Source organism: Gracilinanus agilis, chromosome 1 (assembly GCF_016433145.1).
Source record: "Gracilinanus agilis isolate LMUSP501 chromosome 1, AgileGrace, whole genome shotgun sequence".
Lineage (NCBI taxonomy): Eukaryota > Metazoa > Chordata > Mammalia > Didelphimorphia > Didelphidae > Gracilinanus > Gracilinanus agilis.
The window spans coordinates 784,263,003-784,289,315 of record NC_058130.1 but is presented as its reverse complement, the minus strand read 5'-3'; the positions used below and the strand labels follow the sequence as shown (position 1 = coordinate 784,289,315).

Here is a 26,313-nt window from a genome sequence, read left to right as displayed (position 1 = left end):
GAGGAGACCTCGCTGTGGGGTTCAGCCGAGCCCCCGAAGGGGCAGGTGCGGGGATAAAATCTGGGGAGGACAAAGCCCTTGTCTCGGCATCCCCAGCGCTCCACACAGCTCGAGAGTGACTGCCTGGGAAGCCCAGCAAGGCCGCTGCCCGGCGGCCATCCAGAAGCAGCAGCTCTCGTTCTCCGGCCTCGTACCCCCCGCCCCAGCCCTGTGGGATGTCCGCAAACCAGGGACCCCAAACCCAGTGAAGCGGCCCCCACGCCACCAACGGGCCTCCCCGTGCCCCCTCCGCCTGGCCCCAGTCCCAGAGGGCACCCGTTGGTCCACACAGTGCGGACAGGCCGTGCGTCCGGCTTGCAGCTGCCCACACACCAGTGGCTTGTCCAATGTGCACGGCTGTATTACTAAAAAAATACGTTACAAAAAGCGTGGTGACATCAGCCGGGGCCCGTCACTGCAGCCGGCCAGCTCAGGGCTGGTGGGGCTTGATGTTCTGGGTGACGGCGGTCATCATGATGGCGTAGAGCAGGTAGGCCACGAGGATGAGGACGGAGCAGGACAGCGGCCCGATGCAGAACAGGGACGCCACGAAGAAGATGGTCAGCAGGGAGACCAGCGTCCGGTAGCTGCCCAGGAAGCGCAGGCTGATCCGCGGGCCGTAGGGGCGGCCGGCCCGGTGTGGCGCCACAGGGCTCAGCCTGGTCCTCTGGGCCTGGGCCAAGTCCATCAGGTGGTAGCGGCAGAAGGCCCCCAGGAAGTCCTCCCGTGAGCACAACGCCGCCATCTGGCCTGCGAACTGAACCAGAACAGGCTTGCTCAGCAGGGCTCCCGGGCCCAGCTCACAGCCGCCGGTGCCTGGGGCCGAGCTGCCCCTCCTGCCCCGAGGCGTCTCCGAGGGGAACCCCACAAAGGACCTGCGTGAGCCAGCAGGGGGGCTGCTCCTACCGGGCACGGCTGCCTCCTTCCTTCCTGCCCCAGCTCCAGCCCCCGGGGCAGCGCCCGAGGCCAGGGACCGCCTCATCTCCGCGGAATCGAAGGGCCATCAGCAGGGACGACTGCATGTAGCTGATCCCGGCGGAGACAGAGCTCCAAGGGCTGGGAGCAAACCCACCAAGGACGTGGAGCGTGGAAGAGAGATTGGCGGGCAGAGAGCGGCCCGGTGACCAGGGACAGGCTGGCCGGGCAGCCGGGGAGGAGGCCCGAAGTGTGGACAAGAATGGGCCACTGATCCGGCCTGTGTCCAGAGCAGTCGTGAGCCCCGGGGGGGGAGACACCCACTCGGACACTCTGGCAGCAAACGGGAAGCCAGGCAGCCCGAGGGATCGGCCAGACAAAGGCCGGCATGGCGAGCATCCTCACCGAGAGAGACCTCGGAGAGCCCGACGGCCTCCCGTGCCCCCAAGGGGAGCCACGTCACAGTTCCTGACTCACCCTAACAGTAATCTCACCCTGCAAAGGTCCAGCCTGATCCTCTATAGCACCCAGAAAGGGCGAGAGCTGGGGAGTGACTGCCAACGGGAATGAAGAGGGCCTGAGCCAGGGCCCGAGGGACAGGCAGACCAGGACGCGCCCCTGCCTCCCCCCGGCCGGGGCCTTGGTGTCCACTCACCCGCTGATTCAGGGCAGAGGCTGCCCGGAAGAGCAGTCGCACCAGAGGGGCCGCCTCGTAGCTGCGGATGGGCTGCAGTTCCAGGTCCCCCTGGTACTCGATTTCAAACTTGCGCAGGCCGTTGATGATCTAGAAGCCGGGGAGGGAGCGCCAGCATCAGCCCTGGGGCCCCCGGACCCCCCTTCTGACTAACCCACAGCACACGCACCTCCTTCCCCAGGCTGAGCGGGCTCTGCTCTCGGCCACAAGGGCCCCTGAGGATTATGGCCGCAGGAAGAGGCCACAGAAGGGGCCGCACATTTCTAAGAAGCCCGGAGACCCCTGGGCTAGGCCTGGAGGCCAAGGCTCACGGCTCCTGTCTGGAATTCTCTCTTCCTGCCTGCGCCCGCTCGGGCAAGAAGCAGGCTGAAGTGGGTCCCCGAGTGGCTGGGCTACACCAGCGCCCCAGGGGCTACATGGGGATGAGAGGCCTGGCCATCCCGGGGAGCTCTGCTCTTTCCCAAGCCCTCAAGAAGCCCTTGAGCCACTGGACACACAAGGGTCGGGCTGCTGACCAGACCCTCCACCCCCGAATGACCCCACAGGCCAACAGCGTCTGTTTCGTGGATGCAGCAGGGAGGAGGGCGCAGGAATGTGGGCTGATGTGGGAGGGGAGGAGGTCCTCGGCCGCAGGCCGGGTGACCGGTGCTCGGTCAGACGTCACCCCGGACACCTCCATTCAGATGAGCTCTGCTGCAGAGCACGGGGGTGCAGGGGCCACCCAACCTGGGGTCCTCGACTACAAAATGGCTCTAAAGGGCCCTCTGTCCGTCCGAGTCTAAGAAGGCCGAGAGCCGGCCCAGAGCTGACCTGGTAGCGGCCCAGCGGGGTGAGAACGAGCCCTTCGTCGCTCATGATGCAGTCGGGGAGCTTCTTCCCGTTCTCGTCCGGAGCGGCGCCCACATTCACCATGACCTGAGTCAGCTGGGCCTCGCTGAGCTGTTGGCGGACGGGCAGACCATCAGGACGGCGTCCCCCAGGCCGACCCTGGGAGGCCCCCTGCTCCTCCCCGGCCCCCTTCATTCGTACCCGGAATATCTGGCCCAAGTACTCCAGGGCCTTCTCCAGGTACTCGTCGGTCTTCTTGATGCTGTCCTGGCCCAGTTCGTCGAGGTCGTTGACGCTGAAGGTACCATTCGCATCGACGTGTCGGAAGCCCAGCCAGGAGAGGAAGGACCGGTTGGCCGACATCTCGTTCGAGTAGTCGGAGAGCGAGTTTGCCGTCTGCTTGGCCTGCGCAATCATCTGGGCTAGTCTCAGGACCTAACATGCAGGAGGAGACGGGACAGGTGACCCAACGTGCCTCCTCGGGAAGCCTTCTCTGATTGCTTTCCTCCCACATGTGTGCGCCCTCAGGACACGGCCTGCCCCTTGTCCCTCTGCTCCAGGGCCGGGGGGGAGGCCTTGGGCACATCTACCCCCCCCCCGGCAGCCTGTGGGTCAGCCTGCTCTTATCCCACGCTCCCGGCCTGCTGTCCCGTGTAGATCTCTGTCCACGCCTGGCACTCCCATTGGTCCACGGGGGTCACTGGATGAATGAGCGAGGACCAAATCCACAAAGGAGGGACCATCCGGGGCAGCCACGAGCCCCCGTGCCCAAGTCTGCCTTCTCTGTTAGCCTGTCTTCCACGGCACCTTCGGTGTCTCTGCCTCCCCAAAGGCACGTAGTGATGGCCCGGCCCTTCCCAGTCCGTGTCCCCTCACACAACAGGCACCTCCCCTGGCCTGGCATCCCCCTCACTGCGAGCCCCTGCCATGGCTGGAAAAAGAAGCCAACCTTTCCTGGTGTCGTTTCAACACAGGACCCCGCGATCTCCCCCGCGATGCCCACTTTGAACGCGGGGTGCCCCAGCACTGAGGACGGCTTCCAGGGTAGAAGTGCAGTCGGGGCTGCAATGGGGGTCAAGTGATTTGCCTGGGTCACGCAGCCAGGAAGTCTCTGAGGTCAGACTAGAACCCAGGACTCCTAGCTCCAGGCCTGGCTCTCCGCCCTGAGCCACCCAGCTGCCCCTGGAACCCTGCGTGGGCACCAGGAAGTCCTCCCCTACGAGGGCCAGGCCCAAGGGCCACAGCTCAAAAACGGGGTTCTTGAAGCATTTGATGCTGAATCGAGTCTTACGGCCCCTGCGCTCCCTTTGGGCAGCTGCCTGGGACGGCCCCTCCTTTGTGGATTTGGTCCTCGCACATTGGTCCAATGAGCCCAGCAGACCAACGGGAGTGCCCAGTTGTGGACGGACAGACCGGGAGAGCAGACGGAGGGGTAAGAGCAGGCTGACCTGCAGATAAAGCACCCACTGTGTGCCAGGCCCTGTGGTGGACAAAGGGAGCCACAAAGAGGCGCAGAGAAGGAAGGAGGAAGGGCCTGAAGGGAAGGACCAGGATGGGCACCTCAAGAAGAGCCCGAGGAGCAGTCGGGACTCCTGGGTCACACTCTGTGGCCTGATGGGGCCCTGCTCGGGGCCGGAGAGAAGGAACAAAGAGCACCCGGCCACTCCGTGTCTTCCCTGACCCGGCTCCGGTGCCAGCCAGGCACACTGGCAGGTGGGGCCTTGGCCGGGCACAACTGCTTGGAAGGGGGATGACGGAGAGACGCTGGCTTTGGGGGACACGCGGGCCTCTCCGTCAGGGTGCGCCACGCTTTCCCTCATGCCTCGGGCAGCAGTTCCTCTTGGGGTGCCAGGCGGCCCCTCCTGGGGGCCCGTGCGGGCCTCGGAGTCTGGCTCGGATCCCCAGGGAGGGACGGCCCTGGCCATCAGCGTTCTGGGGCCAAGCGCCGAGAGAATCCTCGAAACGTGCTGGAGCTATTCAGGCTTGGAACCAAAGCCGGAGACCCTCCGGTCCTGTCCGGCCCATCCCACCGCACGGCTGGCAAGACTGAGGCTGACAAAAGGGGAGGGCCGGACTCACCAAGGCTCGGACCTCGGGGCCAAACATCTGCTTGTACTGGCCATCCTGGCCCTCCAGGCTGTACACGTGGCTCTTCACCTTGAAGGACGCGTCTGTGATGGTGGGGGGCCACGAGGACAGGAGGTTCCCCGAGAAGGGTGGCGTCACGAAGACGCGATGCTGGCGGTGTGGCATGACCAACTCCGGCTCCAGGAACAGCTGCTCTCCTACGGGGGAGGGGATCAGAGGTCCGACCCGGCCCCGGGACGTGTCCCCCCCCACCCCCGGCCGGCCCATGTCCAGCTCCAGGCTGGGGGGGCCCAAGGACAGAGAAGCTCCCCTCTAGAGAAAGGCAGGGGGGCAGCTCCGGGCGTGGCGCAGCGTCTCCGCACACGTGCCGAGGCAGCCTCGGTTTTCTCACCCCCAGTTCCCGGCCCCGGGGGGAGGGGGCTCACCTTTCTGAATCATCTCTGCCAGGTTGGGCTGGGCGAAGACTTTGGCGACGCGGAACACCATGAGCGCGTTCTTGGGGCTCACCAGGTCCGTGCGCAGGGCACGGTTGAGAAAGCCTATGAAGAGGCGGGTGTAGAGCAGCAGGTTCTCCTGCACGAAGGGCGCCCTGAAACACAACCGCGCACGCCTGAGCCCGGGCCTTCCTCTGCCCCAGCCCAGAAGCAGGTGTGGGGCCACCCCGACCACCTGCCTCCAGCCTCAGAACGACGCTGCTCCGCTCGGGGCCAGCCTCGGCGGGGAAAGAGAAGAGGGCGGAAGGGAGCGCAGGGAGAGGGCAGGGCCCGGGCACGCACCACTTGTCGGGAATGCTCCGAGACTGAGGGTCCGTGGCCAGGAAGGGCTTCTCGGGCGCGTACCTCCAGGGCTGTAAGTAGCTCAGCCACATCTCCAGGACCTGGGAGAGAAGACGCACGTTTGGCACGAGCTGCCCCTCCGCAGCCCCGACACTGTCCCCCGAGGAAGGGGCTCCTATCAGGCCCACCCCAGATAAGCCGGGTTCTGGTCCAGATAGAAGCTGTCCTCACTGGCCTCTGAGGCCAACGAAGACAGTAATTCCTTCCTGGGGCCCCCCCAGGCTCCATCTCTCTGCTGGGAGGGAAAGGCTGAGATGACGGAAAGTTCTGGGGTTAAAAGTCTGGAAAGCCTGGCTTTGGGCCTGTGCCTGAGCCCCCAAGCTGTGTCACTGGATCTCAGGCTCCTGATGGGAGGACGGACGCCGGCAGGCTGGAGAGGAGGCCCCCCTCAGCCCACAGCTCCATCTCTGTCCTGAAGCTAGGCCAGCCCTTGGGGCCGGGTGCTTCCTGGCACTGCCCCACTGTGGCCTCAGAGCCAGAAGGGCCCGCAGAACCTCATGGTCAATGGGAGCCTAACAGCCCCCCACTTCTGTCAGCGCCTCCAGGAATCAGCACCGGGCTGGCACTGGGCAGTAAGAGTCGACTCACATCAACGATGCCAGCATGCTCGTCTAAGCTCTCCTGACTCGGTGAGGGTGGCTGTCCCTTCATTTGGGGGCTTCTGGGGCTGGATATACCCCATCTTGGGGTTCCTGATGGCTCTCCACGGCCTGAACCCCCGCCAAGCTACCTCTTCTTGATAGAGCCCATCTGTGCAACCCATTCCCCATTTGGGAGGCTGCTCTCGGGTACCCAGGATCAACACAAGAGGCCCTTCTCCTGAGGGTGACCAGGGCCCCCCGTTTCACCTTGGCTTCTCTGGCCCCAGATGTCTGGGAGCTGTGGGGGTTCTACGGAGCCTGGGTTCTAGGTCAGTCCTTAGAGAAGGCAGAGTCTGGCCTATACGTACTGCTCGGAAAGAAGCGTCCAGGGGCCAGTGGCCAAAGCAGTGCTGCAGGAAGATGTAAAGCTTCTGCTGGACAAAGCGAGGGATGACCACTCTGCAGTGAAAGGGACAACAGAGTCAACGTGGAAGTCACTACCTCTGATGAGCACAGAGTCCCGCATTCCCAGGGAGGGGGCTCTGAGGCTCGGATGGGCCGAGCTAGGGGACCCGGGCACGGCGCCGAACCTATCTGCCTCGGGTTCCTGAGCTGTAAAATGGGACGATGACGGTGCCCAGCTGTAGAGTGCTTGGCTCAGGTAAGGCTGTCCTTGTGAGCTACCAGGTCTACCACTGCGCTGCCACAACGGCCATGCCGAGGGCAAGATGGGCCACCCCTGCCACAGCACTGCAGGGCAGGGAACACCCAGCCTTTCCCAATGAAGGGGCTCCCTCCTGGGTCAGACGGGCCTAAAATTCAAATCCAGCCTCAGACGCTCCTAGCTGTGTGGCCCAGAGCATGTCACTTCCTGCCTCCGTTTCCTCCTCTATAAAATGGGCCCCATCGCTGCCTCTGCCTCCCAGGGTTTCTGTGAGGACCAGCTTTGTGAAGTCTCTGCCCCGGGCCGGGCACAGAGCAGGCGTGCATTCCCCACCCTCCGGCCTCCCTGTTCCTCCTGCGACATGGGGAAAGAGCACGGCAAAAGGAGCTTCTCTCGGGCTAAACGAGCTCAGGACGGAACGGAACGAGACTGCAGGTGAGGGCTGCACGGTATCCCCCAGCGCCCCATCACTGTGCAGGTTTTGGGGCGCAGGGGCAGAGTACAGACAGCGGGACTAAACCTGCAGCCCCTGCAGCCCTGTTGGGCAGCCGACGTGCCTGGGAAACAGAGGAGGAAGGGAAGATCACGGAGCGGGCAGCCCTCGAGCTGAGCCTCTAAGGGAGGCCGCCAGAATGGGGGGCAGCTCGGTTCCCCAGGGCTGCCGGGCCCAGGCCCAGGCCCAGCTGGCAACACCAGGCAGAAGAATTCGTCTTATGGGAGAGGCCACGGGGAGCCAATAATGATGTTAGGGAGGGCGGGCCGAGGCTACCTCTGTTCCACAGAACCACGGGTTTTGGAACGAATGGTGGTGAGGCAGAGGTGCAGGGAGACGAGAAGGTACCTTCGGGAAGTCTGCCAGCAGAGGGCAGTAAGGCCAACGGGCACCAGGCACTTATTCGTCACTTTGGGGCAGCTCAGGAAAGAGGGAAAACCAGGGCTTGGCCCTCTGCTCAGCCCAGGGGGAGTCTTTCGCTGCTCGGAGCTGAGGGCCAGGACTCCCTGAAGCCCTCTGCTCTGGTGCCCTGGAGGGGGCAGCCGCCCTCCGAGATCCCCTGAGGCCCAGAGGCAGCACAACACATCCTCGCCAGGCAGAGGGGGACGACTGATCCCTCTACTGATCCCCCTGAACCTCGAGGGTTGCTCCGGCACTGCGACATCTCCCAGCTTTGTCCTGAGCCCTTCTTCCTCTAAGGACGACAGGGGTGTCTACATGGGGCTCCACAAGGGGGAGCTCTACAAGGGGGGGCTCCACAAGGGGGAGCACACTGGCCACAATTACGCCTCTTACAGACAAGGAAATGGAGGCAGCCAGGGATGCAGTGATGGCTTGCCCCAGGTCGCAGAGCCACTCAGGAAACAGTGGAGGGTAGCCTGCTGGCGTCTCCCTCCTCTCCTAATGACTGCTGGTGTCCTGAGGGTGTGAGCCCGGCCTGCAGCTGGACAAAGGGCGGCTACCCCAAGCAGTCCTGAAGAGAGCCGGGGGAAAGAAGGGGCCGGCCCCACGGGGCGCCCTGTGGGATGAGGCCATGAATGCTCTCCCCTGAAAGGAAGGCGAGGGCCAGGCCGCACTCACCGTTTGAACTCCTCCAGCGGGCTGGCGGTGTGCGAGTGTGTGGACGGGGACAGCTGCTCTGGCTTCAGGCTGTTGGAGAAGGCATGCAGGTGTTTCAGGAGCAGCCTCACCACCAGCACGTGCTCCTCTGTGGGCTTAAATGATTCCTGCACGGGGGAAAGCGGAGACACAGAGAGCGCTGAGAGGCCCCGCTGCACACCGAGGGCCCATCGCTCGCTCCCGCTCCTCCCCTCCCCTCCTCCCCTCCCTTCCCCTCCTCTCCTCTCCACAGGGGCTACTTTGCAGATGGGAGAAACAGCACCTGGCCAGAGCTCCTGGCCCCCCAACGCTCAGCGGCACCTGCGCAAGCTTGCTGGGGTGCCCGTGGAGACTCCTGGGCACCCGCACTCTGGCCCATCACTTCGCCAGCATGAGGTGACCCCCAGGCCCCCGGCCCTCCCCGTGTCTGACCCCACACCCCCATCAGTCCCGGAGCCCGGAAGGCAGCACCATGCTGGGAAACACTCAGGGACGGACCTCAGAGAACCTTCCCCGGAGTGGGCTTCAGAAGGTCCTCCAGGCTTCCAGGCTGGCATGGGGAGGGCACGTCCCTCTGCCAGAAAGGGTGGGAGCAGCTCACAGCCCAAGATGGGCTCCTTTACTCTAATTAGAGTTTAAGTCATCGCTCTGGAGTCCTACGTGGAGCCTCAGCCTTGGCAGAGGACACCACCAGGAGATGCCAATCATGGAGCCAGAAGCAGATGAGCCCAGCTCCTCCGAAGGGCCTCAACTGAAAGGCTGCACTTTGTCCTCCAAAGAGTGGCTTCAGAAAGGGGAGCCCCCTCCGCTCCTATGCGGATGACCACGTGCTTGGGCCTTGGTTCCCTCCTCCTCCAGCTGTGCCCTGCCAGCCCCAGGGCTACAGGTGCCCATCGCTCTGTGCCGTGGGGCCCTGTGAACACGCACCATCCCAAGGAGATGGCTTGCCTGTGCTCCTAGCAGTTCTCAGGACTGAGCCCGCACACGCCATTTGAAAGCAATCCACTTGGCCTTCAAGGCCCTTCTCTGATGCTCTTCCCGAGTCACTGGATTCCCTTCCATGGACTCCCATGTCCCAGCTCGAGTGGACAATGGTTCGACCAGGGGGTCGTCCTGGGCATTTGCTGCTTTTCCCACATCTGGTGTGGCCGTCCTCCCTCCTCTTCAACCAGACGATTCCTTCCCATGTTTAAAGGCCAGACTCAAAACCCACTTCCCAATTCCTTCCTCCCTCCATGGAGAGCCAGCGCTGCTCAGCCAAGCAGACTGTGGGCCTCTGGGCCCGTGAGCTGCGCCTCTCCTGGACACGGATCTATGGCGGCAGGAACAGAGTCAGGGCAGATGTTTTATCTGACTGCGGCAGGTGCTGCCCGCGACTGGTTCTCGATTCGGTATGGACTGACCAAATACCTGCTACCGGCCAGGTAGTGTGACGGGCCTCAGGGCCACGCAGCGCCTGATCTTTAGGACGGGAGGAAACAGCAGAGGCGAGAGAAGTGGGGGTCCTTGGGGCTGCTCTACGGAGACGTGCCCAGGGGGGAGCCTCGAGCACAGCCCACATCCCCTGCTAAGGAAAGTCTTCCTGACATCAGAGCTGTCGAGCAGTGGAAGAGGCTGCCACTGGAGGGGGTGATTTCTAAGAAGAGGCTGCAGGAGGCCTCGGGGTGGGGGAATACGCTTCGGCCAGGAGGTTGGCCCCATCTCCTTCTCCAGGCCTGGGCCTTCACAAGCAGGGTCAGTGACCAAAGTCTGGGATGCGCCAGGGCCCCGAGGCCAACACCAAGGAGTTTTAGAAAATATCATGTACTGTCTTGCCTGTCCCTCTTCTCCTGTCGCCTTCAGCTTACATGTTCTTCCTTTTTTCTTTTTTTTTAAATAAAAAGTCCTCACCTTCTGTTTCAGAATCAACACTGTGTATTGGTTCCATGGCAGAAGAGCAGCAAGGGCTAGGCCATGGGGGTGAAATGACTCACCTAGGATCACTCAGCTAGGAAGTCTCTGAGGTCACGTTGGAACCCAGGACTTCCCGTCTCTAGGTCTGGCTCCCAATCCACTGATCCAGTTAGCTGTCCCCTGTAGTCTTCTCCTTCCTTCAAGAACCCTCCTCCCCACCTCTTCTGCAGGCTAAAGTTTACCCTGATTAGCCTCACTACCAAATGCTGGGTGTACCTTGTTCCTGAGTCACGGACGGGAGACAGCCCCAAGGACCCAGGCACCGGCCTGTTCTACAGTGGATGGGCCAGAGGCCACTGGCTAGGTCAGGGCTGTGCCCATGACTATTTCTTGGGCTGTCCAGAGGGGTGAGAACAGAGGCCCTGGATTGGGAAGCAAGGGGAATCATCACAAACACGGCTCACAAGATGAGCAGGCTCACTGATGGGAAGAACCCCTCAATATTCCCATATGGTTCTGAAGACTGCAAGAGGCTGTTAGCTCTAACTAGAGTCAGGAAGATATGAGTGAGAATCCGGGCTCTGCTGACTAGTTCTGAGGCCACAGGCACAGCTGCAAGAAAGGGCTAAAAGCGACTTTGCGGGGTTGTGGTGAGCCTCGAAAAAGAGAACCAACCAGGAGTCCGAGTACCGACTAAATGCCAGCTGCCACAGTCAGTAGGGACAGGCCTGCCCCAGGAGCCCAGGCTGGAACCAGCACTGAAAGGCTCTTAGCCTACTCCTTCCCAATAGGCTCACTTAAATTTGCACAGCAAATAGGCACCAGGCCTGGAATCAGAAGCTGGGCTTACATCTGGCCTCAGATGCTTCCTAGGCATGTGAACCTCAACAAGTCACTTAATCCCCTTTGCCTAGACTTTGTCCTTCGGTTTGAAATGTTGTTCCTGGGGTGGAGCCACAAGGGCAGCTTAGCAGCAGCAAAAGCTGGAACTGCTCTGAGAATCTTCCCAAACCAGCCTCAAAACAACTAGAGCCATAGAACCAACGAGGAGGCAGGGTGAGGGGGCTCTCCCTCAGAGAACAATGTAACAGGGAGGTAGAGAATCGATTTTCACAGGAAAAGGGGAAACCCAAAGTCAAATTGCACAAGAAGGAATGCTGGACAACCACCCTCCACCTATTGTGCCAGGTTCTGAGATTGGGACCCAGGGATCCCACCTAAGCCAACAGTAGAACGTCCAACACCCCTCACCCACCCCTTGAAGTCCCAAGTGCTGACACAAGCCCACAGTGAGGTACCGAAGTCTGTACAGCTTGGTCCTTTCAAGCCTACAGTGAAGCCCCAGGACAAAATATCTCACAGTGCAGAGTCCTACAAGTCATCAACAGAGGAGACAGAATCAGCAGTTTTCAGAACTCCCAGATCACAGGCAAAAGAAGGCTAGGAAAATGAGCAAAAGAAACACCTAACCATTGAAAATTGGAGGCTTCAGGAGGGCACAATGAGCTACCACGTGTAAAATTTCAAAGGAAAATGGGAATTGGTCTCAAGTACTGGGAGAGTTAAAAAAGGAATTCAAAAATCAAATGAGAAATGGGAAATGGAAATAGAAATGAAAGCAATACAAAAAAGAAAATAAGAGCTTAAAAAGCAAAATTGGTCAAGTGGAAAAAAATGCACAAAAACCCAGTGATGAAAAAGAGTTTCATAAAAAACAGAATTGACCTACTGGAAAAAGAGGTTAAAAAAATCCAATGAAGAGTTTCACAAAAAGCAGAATGGACCAAATGGAAAAGGAGATCCAAAAGGTCATAGAAGAAAATCATTCTTTAAAAATTAGAATTGGGCAAATAGAAGCTAATGACTTCATGAGACATCAACAATAAAACAAAATCAAAAGAAATGAAAAAAATTTGAAGAAAATATGAAATATCTCCTTGAAAAAAATGACTGACCTGGAAAATAGATCCAGGTGAGATAATCTAAGAATTATTGGACTATATGAAAGTCATGATTAAAAAAAAAAAAAAAAGCCTAGATATCATGTTACAAGAAATTATCCAAAAAAACTGCCCTGATATTCTTGAATAAGAGGGTGAAATAGACATAAAAAGAATCCACAGATCACCTTCTGCAATAAACACCCAAGTGACAATTCCCAGGAACATTATAGCCAAGTCCAAGAGCTCCCAGGCCAAAGAGAAAATGCTAGAAGCAGCCAGAAATACTCCTATATGGAAAAATGATATCTGTAATTCTTAAAAACTGTTATCATTATCATAGTGGTTAAAATAAATATACATAGGTAGAGGGTGTGGTATATTAAAAATTGTTCAGGATGATATTTTTTTAAAAACCTGAGGGAGGGAGGTGGGGAGAGTATTATACTAAGAGAAACACAAAGGAAGAAGTAAAATGGGGTAAATTAAAAGAGGCGTATGGCAGGCAGGGAGAATACGATTATGAAAAGGGGAGGATGAGAGTAATGACAGGTGATACTTAAACTTTACTCAGTGGAATCAGTTTAGAGAGGGAAGAACAGCCAGATTTATTGGGGTATAGAATCTTATCTCATCCTATAGAGAAGTAGAAGGGGAATAATGAAGGAGGGTATGGGGAGGGGAGTAATATAAGGGAGGGAAAAGTTGCTTAAAAGATCCTAAAGAAAAGTAGGAGGGGGAATAAGAAGGGAGGGGGTGGGAAGGGGAGTAAAATAAGGATGAGAGAAATGGAGACTGATTAAAAGGGAAATACTGGTGAGGAGGGAAAGAATAAAAGGAGAAAAGGCAGGATTAAAAGAGGAAATCAAGATGGAGACTGTAATCATAACTATGAATGTGAATCCCACCCATAGGGAGTGGATTAAAAATCAGAATCCTGCCATATGTTTACAAAAAACATATTTGAGATAGGTAGACACACACAGGGTAAAGTAAGAGGCTAGTACAGAATTTATTGGGATAAGAGTTAGAAAAAGAAGGCAGAAGTGGCAATAATGATCTCATACAAAGCTAAAGTAAAATAGATTTGATTAAAAGAGATAAGATAATATTACATCCTGATAAAAGGCAGTCTAGACAATGAAGAAATATCAGTACTCAACATATATATATACCAAATGGTATAGCATCAAGATTTTAAAAGGAGAAACTAAAGGAGCTTAAAGAGGAAATAGATAATAAAACTATACTAGGGGGACCTCAACTTTTCCCTATCAGATCTAAATAAATTGAACCAAAAAATAAATAAGGGAAGTAAATGAAACTTTAGAAAAATTAGAGCTAATAGATATCTAGAGGAAACTGAATAGGGATAAAAAGGAATATATCTTCTTTTCAGAATCACATGGCACATATACAAAGACTGATCATGTACTAGGGCACAAAAACAAAACATCACAAAATGCAGAAAAGCAAAAATAATGCATCTTTTTAAGATCATAATGTGATAAAAATTATAATTAGTAAGGGTTCATGGAGAAGCAAATTAGAAATTAATTGGAAACTAAATAATCTAATATGTCAAAACTGGTAGGTTAAAGAACAAATTACCATAGAAACAATTACTGATTTCATTAAAGAGACAACAATGAGGAGACAACACATCAAAATTTGTGGGATACAGCCAAAGCAGCTACTCAGGAAAATTTTTATCCCTGAGTGCCCATATCAACAAAATAGAGAAAGAGGAGATCAATGAACTGGGCATGCAACTAAAAAAATTAGAAAAAGAACAAATTAAAAATTCCCAGATAAAGACTAAATTGGAAATCCTAATAACCTAAGGAGAAATTAATAAAATTGAAAGTAAAAAAATTATTGAACTCATAAATAAGAATAGGAGTTGGTTCTTTGAAAAGAAAAAACAAATAAAATAAAGTATTAGTTAATCTCATTTAAAAAAATAAAAGAATCAAATTATCAATATCAAAAATGAAAAGGGGGATTTTCACCTCTAATGAAAAAGAAATTAAGGCACTTATTAGGAGATATTTTACCCAACTACCAACTATATGTCAACAAATAGGGCAATCTAGGTGAAATGAATGAATATTTATGAAAATATAAATTATCTAGATTAACAAATGTGAGTTGTCACCCATTGTAGTAACTTGTGAACTCCTCCATCTAGTTCAAGCTTTTGTTGGTTCAATCCAAAAGTGGACAAAGGAGAGTTAATCCTGTCTTCATAATCTAATGAGGTACTAAGTAGGGATACCTAAATTATTGTTTTGCCAAGTGTAAACTCAAAATAGACAAAGGGAATAAAGAATTCCCTTTTACAAGGGTAAACTTAGAAAAGAGAACAAAGAATTCCCTTTCATATTAATGAAAATAGATGCAAAAATCTTAAATAAAATACTAGCAAAGTGACTACAGCAAATCATCACAAGCATTATTCACTATGACCAGGTGGGATTTATACCAGGAATACAAAGCTGGTTTTATATTAGGAAAACCATCCACATAATTGACCATATCAATAATCAAACTAATAGAAATCACATGATTATCTCAACAGATGCAGAAAAAGCCTTTGTCAAAATGCAACACCTATTCTTATTGAAAACACTAGAAAGTATAGGAATAAAAGGGCCTTTCCTCAAAATAATAAATAGTATTTATTTAAAACCACAAGCTAGTATCATCTGCAATGCAAATAAGTTAGAAGTCTTCCCAGTAAGATCAGGTGTGAAGTAAGAATACCCATTATCAACACTATTATTTAATATTGTAATAGAAATGCTAGCTTTAGCAATTAAAGAAGAAAAGGAAATTGAAGGGATTAAAGTAGGCATTGAGGAAACTAAACTATCACACTTTGAGGATGACATGATGGTATACCTAGAAAATCTGAGAAAATCAATTAAAAAGCTGGTGGAAATAATTAATAACTAGCAGAGTTGCAGGATACAAAATCATCAGCATTTCTATATATTTCCAAAAAAATTCAGCAGTAGGAATTAAAAAGATAAACTCCACTTAAAATTACTCTAGATCAGTAATGGGCAAACTACAGCCCACGGGCCAGATGTGACCCCCTAAAATGTTCTATCCCAGAGGCTGGACTTTTTTACCTAATCTTACGAATACAATGAGGAGGATACAATACAATGAAGCTTCAAAAGAGTTGCCTTAGAAACAAACTGACAGATGAGCATTTCCTTTCTTTTGGCTCCCTCTTTAAAAAGTTTGCCCATCACTGCTCTAGATAATATAAAATATTTGGGAATTTATCTGCCAAGACAAACACAGGAATTATATGAACACAACTACAAAACACTTTTCACACAAATAAAACCAGATCTAAACAATTGGAAAAACATTCATTGTTCATGGGTAGGATAAGCTGATATAATAAAAGTGACAATTGTACCTAAACTAATTTATTGTTCAGTACCATACCAAACTACCAAAAAACTACTTTAGAGAACTAGAAAAAATAATAAAGTTCAACTGAAAGAACAAAAGATCAAAAATATCAAGGGAACTAATGAAAAAATGTGAAGGATGGGAATCTAGCAGTACCAGATCTTAAACTGTACTATAAAGCAGTGATCTGATCATCAAAACAATATGGTACTGGCTAAGAGATAGAAGGGTGATTAATGGAATAGACTAGGGATAAATGACCTCAGCAAGGTAGTGTTCAAAAAACCCAAAGATCCCAGCTTTTGGGACAAGAACTAGCTATTTGACAAAAACTGCTGGGAAAAGTAGAAAACAGTATGACAAAAATTAGGTTTAGATTATTGTCTCACACCTCATACCAAGATACAATCAAAATGGGTATATGATTTAGACATAAAGAGTGATATTATAAATAAATTAGGAAGCACAGAACAGTTTACCTGTCAGATTTATGGAGAAGGGAAGAATTTATAACCAAATAGGAGATAAAGAGCAATTCAAGATATAAAATGAGTAATTTTGATTATATTAAATTTAAAAGTTTTCATCCAAACAAAACCAATGTAACCAAGATTAGAAGGAAAACAACAATCTGGGAAAAAATTTTATAACAGATTTCATGGATGAAGATCTAATTTCTCAAATATATAAAGAACTAAGTCAAATTTAAGAATCCAAGTCAATCTCCAATTGACAAATGATCAAAGGATATGAAAAGGCAGTTTTCAGATGAAGAAATCAAAGCTATCAACAATCACATGAAAAAATGTTCTAAATCCCTCCCTGAGTAGAGAAATGCAAATCAAAACAACTCCGAGGTACCTCCTCACCTAGCAGATTGGCCAATATGCTAGTAAAGGAAAACAATAAATGTTGGAGGGGATGTGGCAAAACAAGGACACTAATGCATTGCTGTTGGAATGTTTGAATTGATCCCATCATTCTGGAAGGCAATTCAGAATTATGCCCAAAGGACTAAAATATTGCATGTCTTTTGATCCAGCAATACCACTACTAGGTTTGTACCTCAAAGAGATAGAAAAAAAAAGGGAAACTAAAGGGATGTCCCTCCTTTGGGGAATGCCTGAACGAACTGAACAAATTGTGGTATGTGATGGTGATGAATACTATTTGTGCTATATAAGACACAATGATCAGGATAATTTCAGAAAGAGCTAGAAAGACCTGCATGAACTGATGCGGAGTGAAATAAGCAGAACCAGGAAAACGCTGTATACAGTAACTGAAATATTGTGGGACGATCAACTTGGAAATCAAAGTTGACTTGGCTACTCTCAGCAATACAAAGATCCAGGACAATTCTGAGGGACTTAGGACAAAGAATGCTCTCCACCTCCAGAGAAAGAAATGCGGGAGTAGGAATGCAGAAGAAAGTGTTTTGACTTTTCACTTGTTTATTTGGGGGTTTGGGTTTTATAAGATTACTCGCTAACAAAAAATAAAGAGTTGTTACTAAGAGGGCGTCTAGATGGCTTAGTGGATGGAGAGCCAGGCCTAGAGATGGGAGTCCTGGATTCAAAACTGGCTTCAGCCATTTCCTAGCTGGGTGGCCCTGGCCAAGTCACGTCACCCCCATTACCTAGCCCAGTGATGGCAAACCTGTGACACGCATGTCAGTGGTAGCCATTTTCGATGACACATGACTGCAGACAGAGAAGTCTGGGGCCGCATGCCGAGGATGAATCTTTTGCTGTAGTGTAGTGTAGACACTCTGTGCACTATAGATGACAATTCTACCTATATTAATTTACCTATTTGGGTTCATTAAATAGTTATATATTACAATTATACATTTTTGTTATTTAAACTATAAGTATTGCAAAATTATGTTTTTTTTTCTCTTGAAGTGACACACCACCCGAGTGATGCCCGGTTTTTTGGTGAATTTTGACACGCCAAGTTCAAAAGGTTGCCCATCACCGACCTGGCCCTTACTGCTCTTCTGCCTTGGAACCAATCCTAAGATAGAAGGAGAGGGTGTTTTGAAAAATTAAGACAGAAAGTTTTTTAAGTTTCATTCAAGCTGCCAGCGGTCAGAAAGTTAAACCTTGTTTGGCAGCTCTGAAGCCAGTCTCTCCATAAGGCCCTTCGAGGACTGCCTGTGGCATGCCAGGCCAGAGTGCCCACTCTCACCTGGGACAGCACTGCAGGAAGGACTGACCCTTGCAAGAGACTCTCTTCTTCACGTTCCCCTTGTCAGCAGTCTTCTCAAAAGGCAGAGGTGCCCAGGCTGCCCACAGCTGAGCCCGACCTGCCGGCTGCGCTTGGGAGGGGGCACCTGCCTGGGCTCTGGAGGACCCCAGAAGGTCTTTTTACTTAGAGTTGGATCTGGTTTGTTTTTAGCTACCATTTTGGTTTCACGCCCTACAAAGCCATTCCCTCGTGGGTAGGCAAGTTCACACGTCAGCCTGTTTTCCCATCTGTAAAACGGAGCTAACATCTCTCTTCTCTGTGCCCAGCCCGCAGAGCTGCTGTGAGGTTCACCCTAGAACAGGGCCAGGCAGTCCTGTCACTGGCATTGTAACATAATTGGAATGAGAACCATCATCACTAGGATAATGACCCACCCACGGGACGCAGCCACCTCCCTCTCTCCTCCCTTCCGCAGAGGGTCTGGGCACCCAGCGCCATGCTTGGCATTCACCGCCTGAAACTTGCCTGGCCAACAGGCTTTAATCCATCTCGCCACCATCTTAGATGAAAAACAAAAGCGCGCGCTTCTCCACGGTCAGGGACGTGCTGTCAGCACCACGTGTGCTCAGGTCCAGCTAACGGGGTTTCCTGGCTCTCCCGTGGCCGGGTCCTGGCACCAGCTGCCTTTCCTGTCCGGGCTCTCCTCACAGTCAGCTCTGGGAATGGCCGCTCCTCCCAGAGTTCTCCCTCGGATGTGTCTCGTGTCTATACACAACCTCGCACACAGCTCCACTGAGTGCCTCGAGAACAGGGACCATTTGCCTCCCTGGCCCCGGGCTCAATGCTGGGATGTCGGAGGGGCTTAGACGGCAGAGGCGGCAGAATCCGTGCCCAGTGCTGGTCAAGCACCCGCACAGAGACCCGTCTGTACTTCGCTGCGCTGCCCGTAGAGGCCCTCGTGGGGGTCTTTGCATCGCACGCCGCTAGCACTTCACAGGAAGAATCCCTGAGGTGAAGGAACAGGTAGCCCAAGGCCACCGTCCCCCTGTAACTGCTCACGGTCCTGCTGCCTTTCACATTCACCCCTAAAAGCAGTGGAGCTTTCCCACTCTCCCCAATCCTCGGCCCCCCAGCTAAAAGGGGCGACACCACAACACAGCACTCTCTGTGCCCTTCCCATTAGCTCCTCTGGAGTAAATTCGAGAACATTCAATGCAAACTTGTTTTTGCCAACAAGTAACTGTACCCCAAAACTTCAAAGGGTGGATCCAGGGCTCAGAAATGACAGATGACACCACCACCAGCTCCACCCCCCAGGAACCCCCAAAAGACAGAGAATCTCGCATATATCAGAAGCCAGCTCTGGAGCAGCCAGGCCCCTCCCGAGGCTACAGCTCCTTTGGCATCCGTGACAAAGCTGGGGGACACCTGAGCTACGCCACCGTTGGTGTGGCTTCCAAACACAGGCTCTAAAACGGGGAGGACAGACGGATCTAGCTCTCAGAAGCCCCCGCCATCGCCTGCCAGGGTGAAATGCCCGATGGAGAACTTAGGAAGGGTTCACTGACTGACCGAGAGCCTTTCCTGAGCTCCCTGCCCAGAGGAGGCAGAGGCTGCCAGGAGAGGTCAGAAGTTCTGAGCCTCCAGATCTGGGCACGAACCTCTCGATGTTCTGATAATGGAATTGTAACCTATTTGGTCCCCTTGGTAAACCCGCTAGTGTCCTGACAAAGGGGGCTGCGGCACCCCAGCTACCAGAAGCCCACATGAAGAAGAGCCTCTCTGCTCGGGCAATGCCACAGCCAGCTCTGACTCCAGGAGGGCGGCGGACTAGGAGCCTATCTGCCCCTTTCCATCTTGTGCCACCAGGCTCTGCAGACCCCGACACCCCGACAGGCACGAAGGGAATGATCGGCACGTGTGAGGCGGGTGGCGTCTCCCTGATCTAACGGAGGGAGCTCTAATGGATCCCGCCACCTCTTCTAAGCACATCCCGAGTCTCTGATCCCTCTGCCGAGGACGGATGTAAACTGAGCCCCGGGCGCCTTCCTTTCCCCCTTCTCAGAAGAACGCTGCTCAGCCCACTGCAGTCTGACTCCTGTCCCTGCCCCTTCTTTAAGGGACTTTGCTAGGGTCTCCCACCCTCAGGTGTCCTGGGCAGGGGCCTGTCCTGGCCCTTCTTTCTGGGGGAACTCAGTGACCACTTTCATGTGCCCCCACCCACCCCCGAATATCCTACCGGCCTTGGCCCCGGCCTTCTTCCCCCATCACTCGGGCCACGACTGCATAGGACCAAAGCTCTCCTCTCTCCGATTCCTACCCCATGCCACCCCACCAACCCCTCCAGGGCTAGCCAGGCCTGACCATGTCACTGCCCAGCTCAACCAAATCCAGAGGCTCCCTCCTACCTCCAGGATGGACCACGGAAGGCCAGCCTGGCCCCGACCTCCCTTCCCACAGTGACTCACACTGCCTGGCCACACTGCAGCCAACGGAGACACTCCATCCCTGCCCTTTCTCCCCTCTCCCCGAGTGGGAAATGCTCAGTCAGCCCTCTGCCAGCACCTAGGAGGTATCTCTGAACCGATTCCTCGGCCTCCTCACAAGACTCCCCCCCTCTCTCCCAAGGCCTGGGGCTGAGCCTTGCCTCTCCTCGGTGTTCCTCCTACCAAAGGGGAAATATAAGCGTGTGCGTAGACGAGGCCATCTCTGGCACCTGGAACCTGCTCCCTGCAGCCAGGGGAAGTGATGAGGGTCCCCTCTGGGGGAGGGTCCCCTCTGGACAGCGGCACCGAGGAGGGAAGCAGGGGGAGGCGAGGCAAAGACCTGGGCCAGGAGAGGGAGAAGCCTCTGCGGCTACTACTTGGCTCACTTGCTGAGAGGAAATCCCTTCCCTTTTCTGAGTTCCTCACTTCCTATGTGTAAATCAGGACGTCGGGTCAGACAGAAACGGGCCGCACACAGCCCTGGAGAAGCACGTTCCCGTGGCCCGTGGTCTACTCTGGTTTTCATTTCTTTCTTCTCTTAAGCTTTTACCTTTCGCCTTAGAATCAATACTGTGTATTGGCTCCAAGGCAGAGGAGTGCAGAGGGCTAGGCAATGGGGGCTAAGGGACTTGTCCAGGGTCACGTAGCCAGAGGTGTCTGAGGTCAGATTTGAACCCAGGACCTCCCCCATCCAGGTCTGACTCCTTATCCACTCAGCCACCTCTCTGCCCTTCCAATTCCTTTTCGATCTGGTCTGGCCAGGGCGGCATGTTTAATACTCCTGGAGTAGATGCCCTCCCAGGTCTAACAGGCCGCCTTCCCTCCAATACTGAGAGAACTGTCGCAGCCACAGCAAGGAGAATGCAGGCTTTGGAGCCAGAAGGACCTGGGTGCAAATTCCACCACCAACGGACGTGGTCACTTAGTACCTTCCTTTCTGAGCCATCATTTCCTCTTATATAAGATGGGGCCAACCACAACAGGGCTATTGTGAGACTCAAAAGTGCCCAAAGTGTGTGCAAACCTCGAAGCGCCAGACAACTGCCAAGGCCTCTTGGTAAGACCGAATGAACAGCTCGGGGCCAGCGTCCCACACCCGAGTGGCCTGGCTGCTCTGAACCATCGAACCGTGCAGCCGCCAGCAGGAAGGGGAACATGGCAGCGGCCAGCGTGCCGGCACCTCTCCTTTCTCGGGCATGCGCCGTGGAATCTGCCCTCCCAGGCCCGAGAAGGGGGAACGGGCCGGGCCGCCCTTTGGTCCCATTTCCCTAAGAGGAGCGAGTGACCACCAACCGGAGGAAGCGACCAGGGTGTGTGTCACACACACGCGCACACACCTCCCTACACTGTCTAGCAAAGCTCCGAGCCTAGCCAGGGCTGCGTTCTGGGCTGCTCCGACCGGCTTCCTCAGACCCCCTGAAGACCCCCAGGTACCCCCGGGGCATCCCGTGGTGCCACACGTGCCACACACGCACACACACATGCACGCACACACGCATACTCTAGATTGCCAACAAGAATAAAAAAAGAAAACCAAACAAAAAGATGGTGTACTTGATATGCGTGGAGGGCCTGGTAGCTGGGTTGGGCAGGAGAACTGTGGAGGCTACTGGAGACACTGAGTCGGTAGTGAAGAACCTCCAGCTAAGAGACAACAAAACAAGAAGAGAGAACAGAGGGGGAAAAGGAGAGAGAGACAGGGGAGAGGGAAAGAAGTGGGAGAGGAGGAGGAGAGAAGGGAGAAAGAAAAGAGAAGGAAGAGGGAAAAGGGGGAGAGTAGAGGGAGAGAGAAGGGGTGAGGAAGAGGAGAGAAGAGGGAGAAGGGGGAGAGAGGAGGGAGTGAGATGGGAGAGAGAAGGGCAAGAGGTGGGGCATGGGGAACAAGAGGAGAGCAAGGGAGAAACAAAGGGAGGAAGAAGAGAAGAAATGAGGCCAAGGATGGGGAAAGAAAACAGGGTTAAGGAGCAGGGGGAGAGAAAGAGAAAAAGTAAGAACGAGCCCAAGAAAAGGAAAAAAGACAACAAAAACAAAAACAAATGCAGTCAGTGCCAATCCAGCCACAGAGCCCTCCTTCCAGCAAAACGGGAGCCCTTGCTTGCCGATGCTCGGTCTCTGCCCACCCAGGCCCTGCCCTCGGTTCTCTGCCCACCCAGGTGACCTGGCCCCTCTATAAGCCTGCCAACTGCACGGGTGGGGAGGGCACAAGTTCCAGAGCCGGCCTGGGCACTGGGCCTTTGACTCTGCCCAAGCATCCTGGCCTCCTAGGGACAGGAGGGGGCCTAAGCTCTGCAAAGGCTAGCTCCTGAGTGATGGGGCACTGATGGGGGAAGGAGCCCATCCCTGCCCTTCTTGGGCCCTGTACCTCTGGGGGAAGCCTTTGAAGCAGGTGCAGGGAGCAGCCTTCTACAAAATCCCAATGGCTGGCTATGGAATGTGGGACAGGAGACTCTAATTTATTCAGAATTCCAAACACCAGAAAACCGGGGCAACGAGGATTTCTTTCACAAGCCCTCTCTACCTCCCAGGTCACTACACACATGGGCAGCCTGGAGGTCCTGAGAGAAGTAAATGGTTCTGAGCAGCGCTCAGGGACTTCATTAAATTCTAGCTTCCTGGAATCGGGATGGCCAATCAGCTAGCTCAAAAGGTGTTGGGGCTCAGAGAGGAGCGGTGGCCAGTGTCCAAAGGGCATTCATTGCCCTAGGGGCAAGGAGTCAGCCCCAGAACTATGGATGAGAAACATCCCCTCCTATCAGCTACGGTTGATCAAGAGCAGTGATCTGTAAATGAATATGTCACACTGCCTGGCAGGAGCAGCTAAGTGGCTCAGTGGATAGAGACAGGAGGTCCTGGGTTCCAATCAGGCCTCAGACACATCCTAGCTGGGTGACCCTGAGAAACTCATTAAATGCCCAATGTCTGGCCCTGACCGCTCTTCTGCCTTGGACCCATCCACAGTACTGATTCTAAGACAGAAGGGAAGAGCTTCGAAACACCAGCATGGCTCATCTATCCCAGGAAAGGAAGCAGAGGCTCCGAGAGGCCCCCAGTGGCCTGGGCTCGGCCCCCATTGCCTGCTTTCTGTCTCGGTACATGGGTGTTCTCATTCAACCAACCCCAACTCATCTGGATAAATGAGAGTCTCCTGAATGCAGGTCCCGGGAGAATCTGGACAAGGCACAGATTAACTCGGAAGCTGTTCCGGCAGGCCGGCCCACTGGAGCTGGGAAGAGCTGCCTGCCACCCTCTAAGGGCGCATCCATTAGTGAAGCAGGAAGGAGTTAGGAGGTGAGCCACAGCAGTGCAGGAAATGGGGAGATGAGAAGCCCGATGAGGAGCAGAGAGAACACAAAGAATCCTGGGCAGCTCAAGCGCTGGCATAACCCTGGCTACCCTAAAGGACCCACTGGCTCCTGGAGCCCGGCTCCAGCTCCAGCTTACAACCGGGGGCACCTGCGAGGGCTTTGGGCCAGGCCCAGCCTGAGCCTGACCAGCCTGAGAAGGTCACAGCTCCATTTTCTCCCTCTGAAATATTCCATCGCTGGAAGGGCAGCAAAAAGCATCCTGGTATGCGTGGAGTCCCTGCTAGCTGGAATGGGCAGCTTCTTGGCATCCTGGGCACACAGGCATCTGGCTGGGCTCCCCACACAGGCCAGGATCCTGCTCTTCTCTGCCTCCTGCCTCCACTTCCAGGCTCTTCCTTGTCCTCCCAACGTTCTCTAGTCACCAGTGCGGCAGCAGCAAGTCCTCAGAGCTTCCTCCTTGAATGTTTGCTGCAGAGCAATGGCGAAGCCAGGACAGGAACAAGGCTGCAGGGGGTACCCTGGCTGAGGCCAGTCACTTGGGACAAGTCCCAGTCTCCACTGGCCTCGGGCTTTTGGAAATGGGAAGGAATTTGATGCAGGGGAGGCCCAGGAATCACAGTGCTCAGACTCGTCGACTGGTAGTTAAGGGAGGAGGCAGTGTTGTGGGGGGGAATCAAAAGAGACGATGGCTCCAGAGTGGGATACAGCCGTCATCCGTGCTGTCTGCCCCGTAGCCCTCCTCTCCCTTATGGGTGCGCTGGGACAGGGTTCAGGTGCCCTGTCTATGGAAGGGCTGGGAGAAAGGTAGCTCCAAGGTGGAGAGACTGCTCAGGCCAGGAAGTGGGGGGGACACAGCCGAGGCGGAGCTGGGGGGCACAGCAGCACAGTAGGGCAGCACTCTCAGGACACCCCCTACTCCTCTCTGGGCAGCCCTTGGCCCCCTGGGCAGTGAGCTGGCTTTGCCATGATCAGCACTGGCAAGACCAACTCTCAGGCCCCAGATATGCATACTGTTAACAGTTCAGATCAGGAACCCTGAGAACTTATCGAGACTCTCCTGAAGTAGCCATGGAGAGACTGGGGGCCTTCTACAACACAACAGGCAGGGATCTATGTCCCCACTTTGGTGATGGAGAAACCGAGGCTTAGAGAGGCCTCCCTGCACAAAGGCTAGTTGCTACCTAGGCCTGGAATAGGCATGTGGCTCTAAGAACCCGGCCTCTAAATTCTGGGCCACAGGAGGCCCCATGGACACAGTGAGAGGGAAAGTCCCCTTACTTAGCCATCTTCCAAACAGGGAGTCCCCCAAAGTTTTCTCTTGCCCTCCAGGCCCCCCAAACAACTTCTAGGCTGCTTCCTTATGCCAGTGCATCCAGCAAAGAAACACTACCCTGCAAAGAGGTCCAGACAGAACGAGCAAACAGAAGACAGACTGGAAGCGCCCCATGATCCTCCTTTTGCAAGGCCAAGCCGCATGCAGGAAGAGAGAAGAGACTAAGCACCCAAGGTGAGGGGAATGCAGCGGGGGCTGAAAGGCACCCCTCTCCCACAATCTGGGGGGACAACAGGAGCCCTGGCCAGCATTTATTGGTACTTCTCTACCACCCCAAGAGGCCACAGGGGTCAGCTCTCAGGTTCACACCGGCCGCCCCAAACATTCTGCGGAGGTGGCAAGACCTCACTGGGAAGTAGGGCAGAAGGAAGTGGGTTTAGGAAGCCATCAAGTGGGCGCCCTGCCTCTTGGGCCATCCCTGACGTGCAGAGCACACGAGAATGCCTCTGTGGACAGGGCCCCACGCTGGGAACGACCACAGCCACCCATCACCAAGGGCCTCGGCTTTCCCACGAGGAGAACATCCAGGCTCTCGGACTGGGCGGCTGAGCGCCAGAGGCAGGGAAGGGATGTGGCACAACTCGGGCACCCTCCTTCTCTGACGATGGGGACAGCTCCAAGGCTCCACTACAGTGTCCCCCAGCTAAGAGACCTCGGGCTGCAGGCCGGCCGGCCCCTTCCAGCCCTTCCATTCGGCTTCCCTGGAGAATGAGAGCCCACAGGCTGACGATGCAGCCCAGGGTCAGGACTGACAAGCGAGGCATGGAGGGAAGGCAGACGCGGGGCCTTACCTTGGCGTGAGGGGACTGCATCTTCTGATACATCTCCAGGGAATAATGGTGAAGCCACATTTCCACAAAGACCTGGGGAGGAGCCAGAGCCCAGGGTCAGTCTGCAGGCTGAGATCCCGCCTCCTCCTCCCTTGGGTCAACGTTCGGAGAATTGGGGAACATCAGAGCTGGGAAAGGAGGGCCCAGGCCACCAGGCCCTTCCCTGCCAGACCTCAGGGATCACCTCGGCTTCAACACCTCTGGAGATGAGGAACTCACTACCTTATGAAGTGGGGCATGTTTCCACTTTGGCTACTGACAATCCTGCTTCTGTGGGCCCCAACCTGCCCCCTGCCTTGAGCTAGCACTGACTGAGCCCAGAATAGGCTGAATGCTTGTCACCCGTGATGGGCCTCCCAACATTTGAAGGAAGTAACAGTATTACAAGGAAGGCTTCACTGGGTCCGTGCACCACCCAGAATGAGAAGGTCCAAAAGGGCTCCAGGATGCCCCAGGGATGGGCACTGCCACCCCAAGGCGGCCCCAGCTCGAGTCCTGCATGACCAAGAACGTGGGCGAGGCACCCCGCAGAGGGGAGGGAGGAGTCCTTGAATGTCTGAGAAGTCTTCAAGAGAAGAGGGAGGAAGCCCCAGGGGCAGAGCAGAGGCAGATTTCTATCCCACCAAGGGCAGGATTTCCCAAGGGGACTCCCCCTCTCTGGAGGC

General features: G+C 54.3%; 1 protein-coding gene across 3 annotated transcripts in view; it reads right to left on the bottom strand.

Annotated features, from left to right (window-relative positions):
- Positions 1–350: 350 nt before the first annotated feature.
- The window catches only part of SMPD4 (sphingomyelin phosphodiesterase 4), a 34,277-nt gene continuing 8,314 nt past the window's right edge, over positions 351–26,313 (bottom strand). For 2 of the 3 annotated variants that reach the window (XM_044658918.1, XM_044658919.1), the window contains 10 exons: positions 25,610–25,681; positions 8,219–8,364; positions 6,350–6,440; positions 5,341–5,441; positions 4,990–5,153; positions 4,556–4,761; positions 2,678–2,911; positions 2,459–2,587; positions 1,610–1,738; positions 351–796 (listed from right to left, as the gene is read on the bottom strand). In XM_044658918.1, coding sequence (XP_044514853.1) covers positions 470–796; positions 1,610–1,738; positions 2,459–2,587; positions 2,678–2,911; positions 4,556–4,761; positions 4,990–5,153; positions 5,341–5,441; positions 6,350–6,440; positions 8,219–8,364; positions 25,610–25,681 — 1,599 coding nt within the window. In that variant the 3' untranslated portion in view covers positions 351–469. Of the gene's footprint in view, positions 797–1,609; positions 1,739–2,458; positions 2,588–2,677; positions 2,912–4,555; positions 4,762–4,989; positions 5,154–5,340; positions 5,442–6,349; positions 6,441–8,218; positions 8,365–21,734; positions 21,825–25,609; positions 25,682–26,313 lie in introns of all 3 variants that reach the window. The other variant, XM_044658917.1, reaches the window with a different exon arrangement.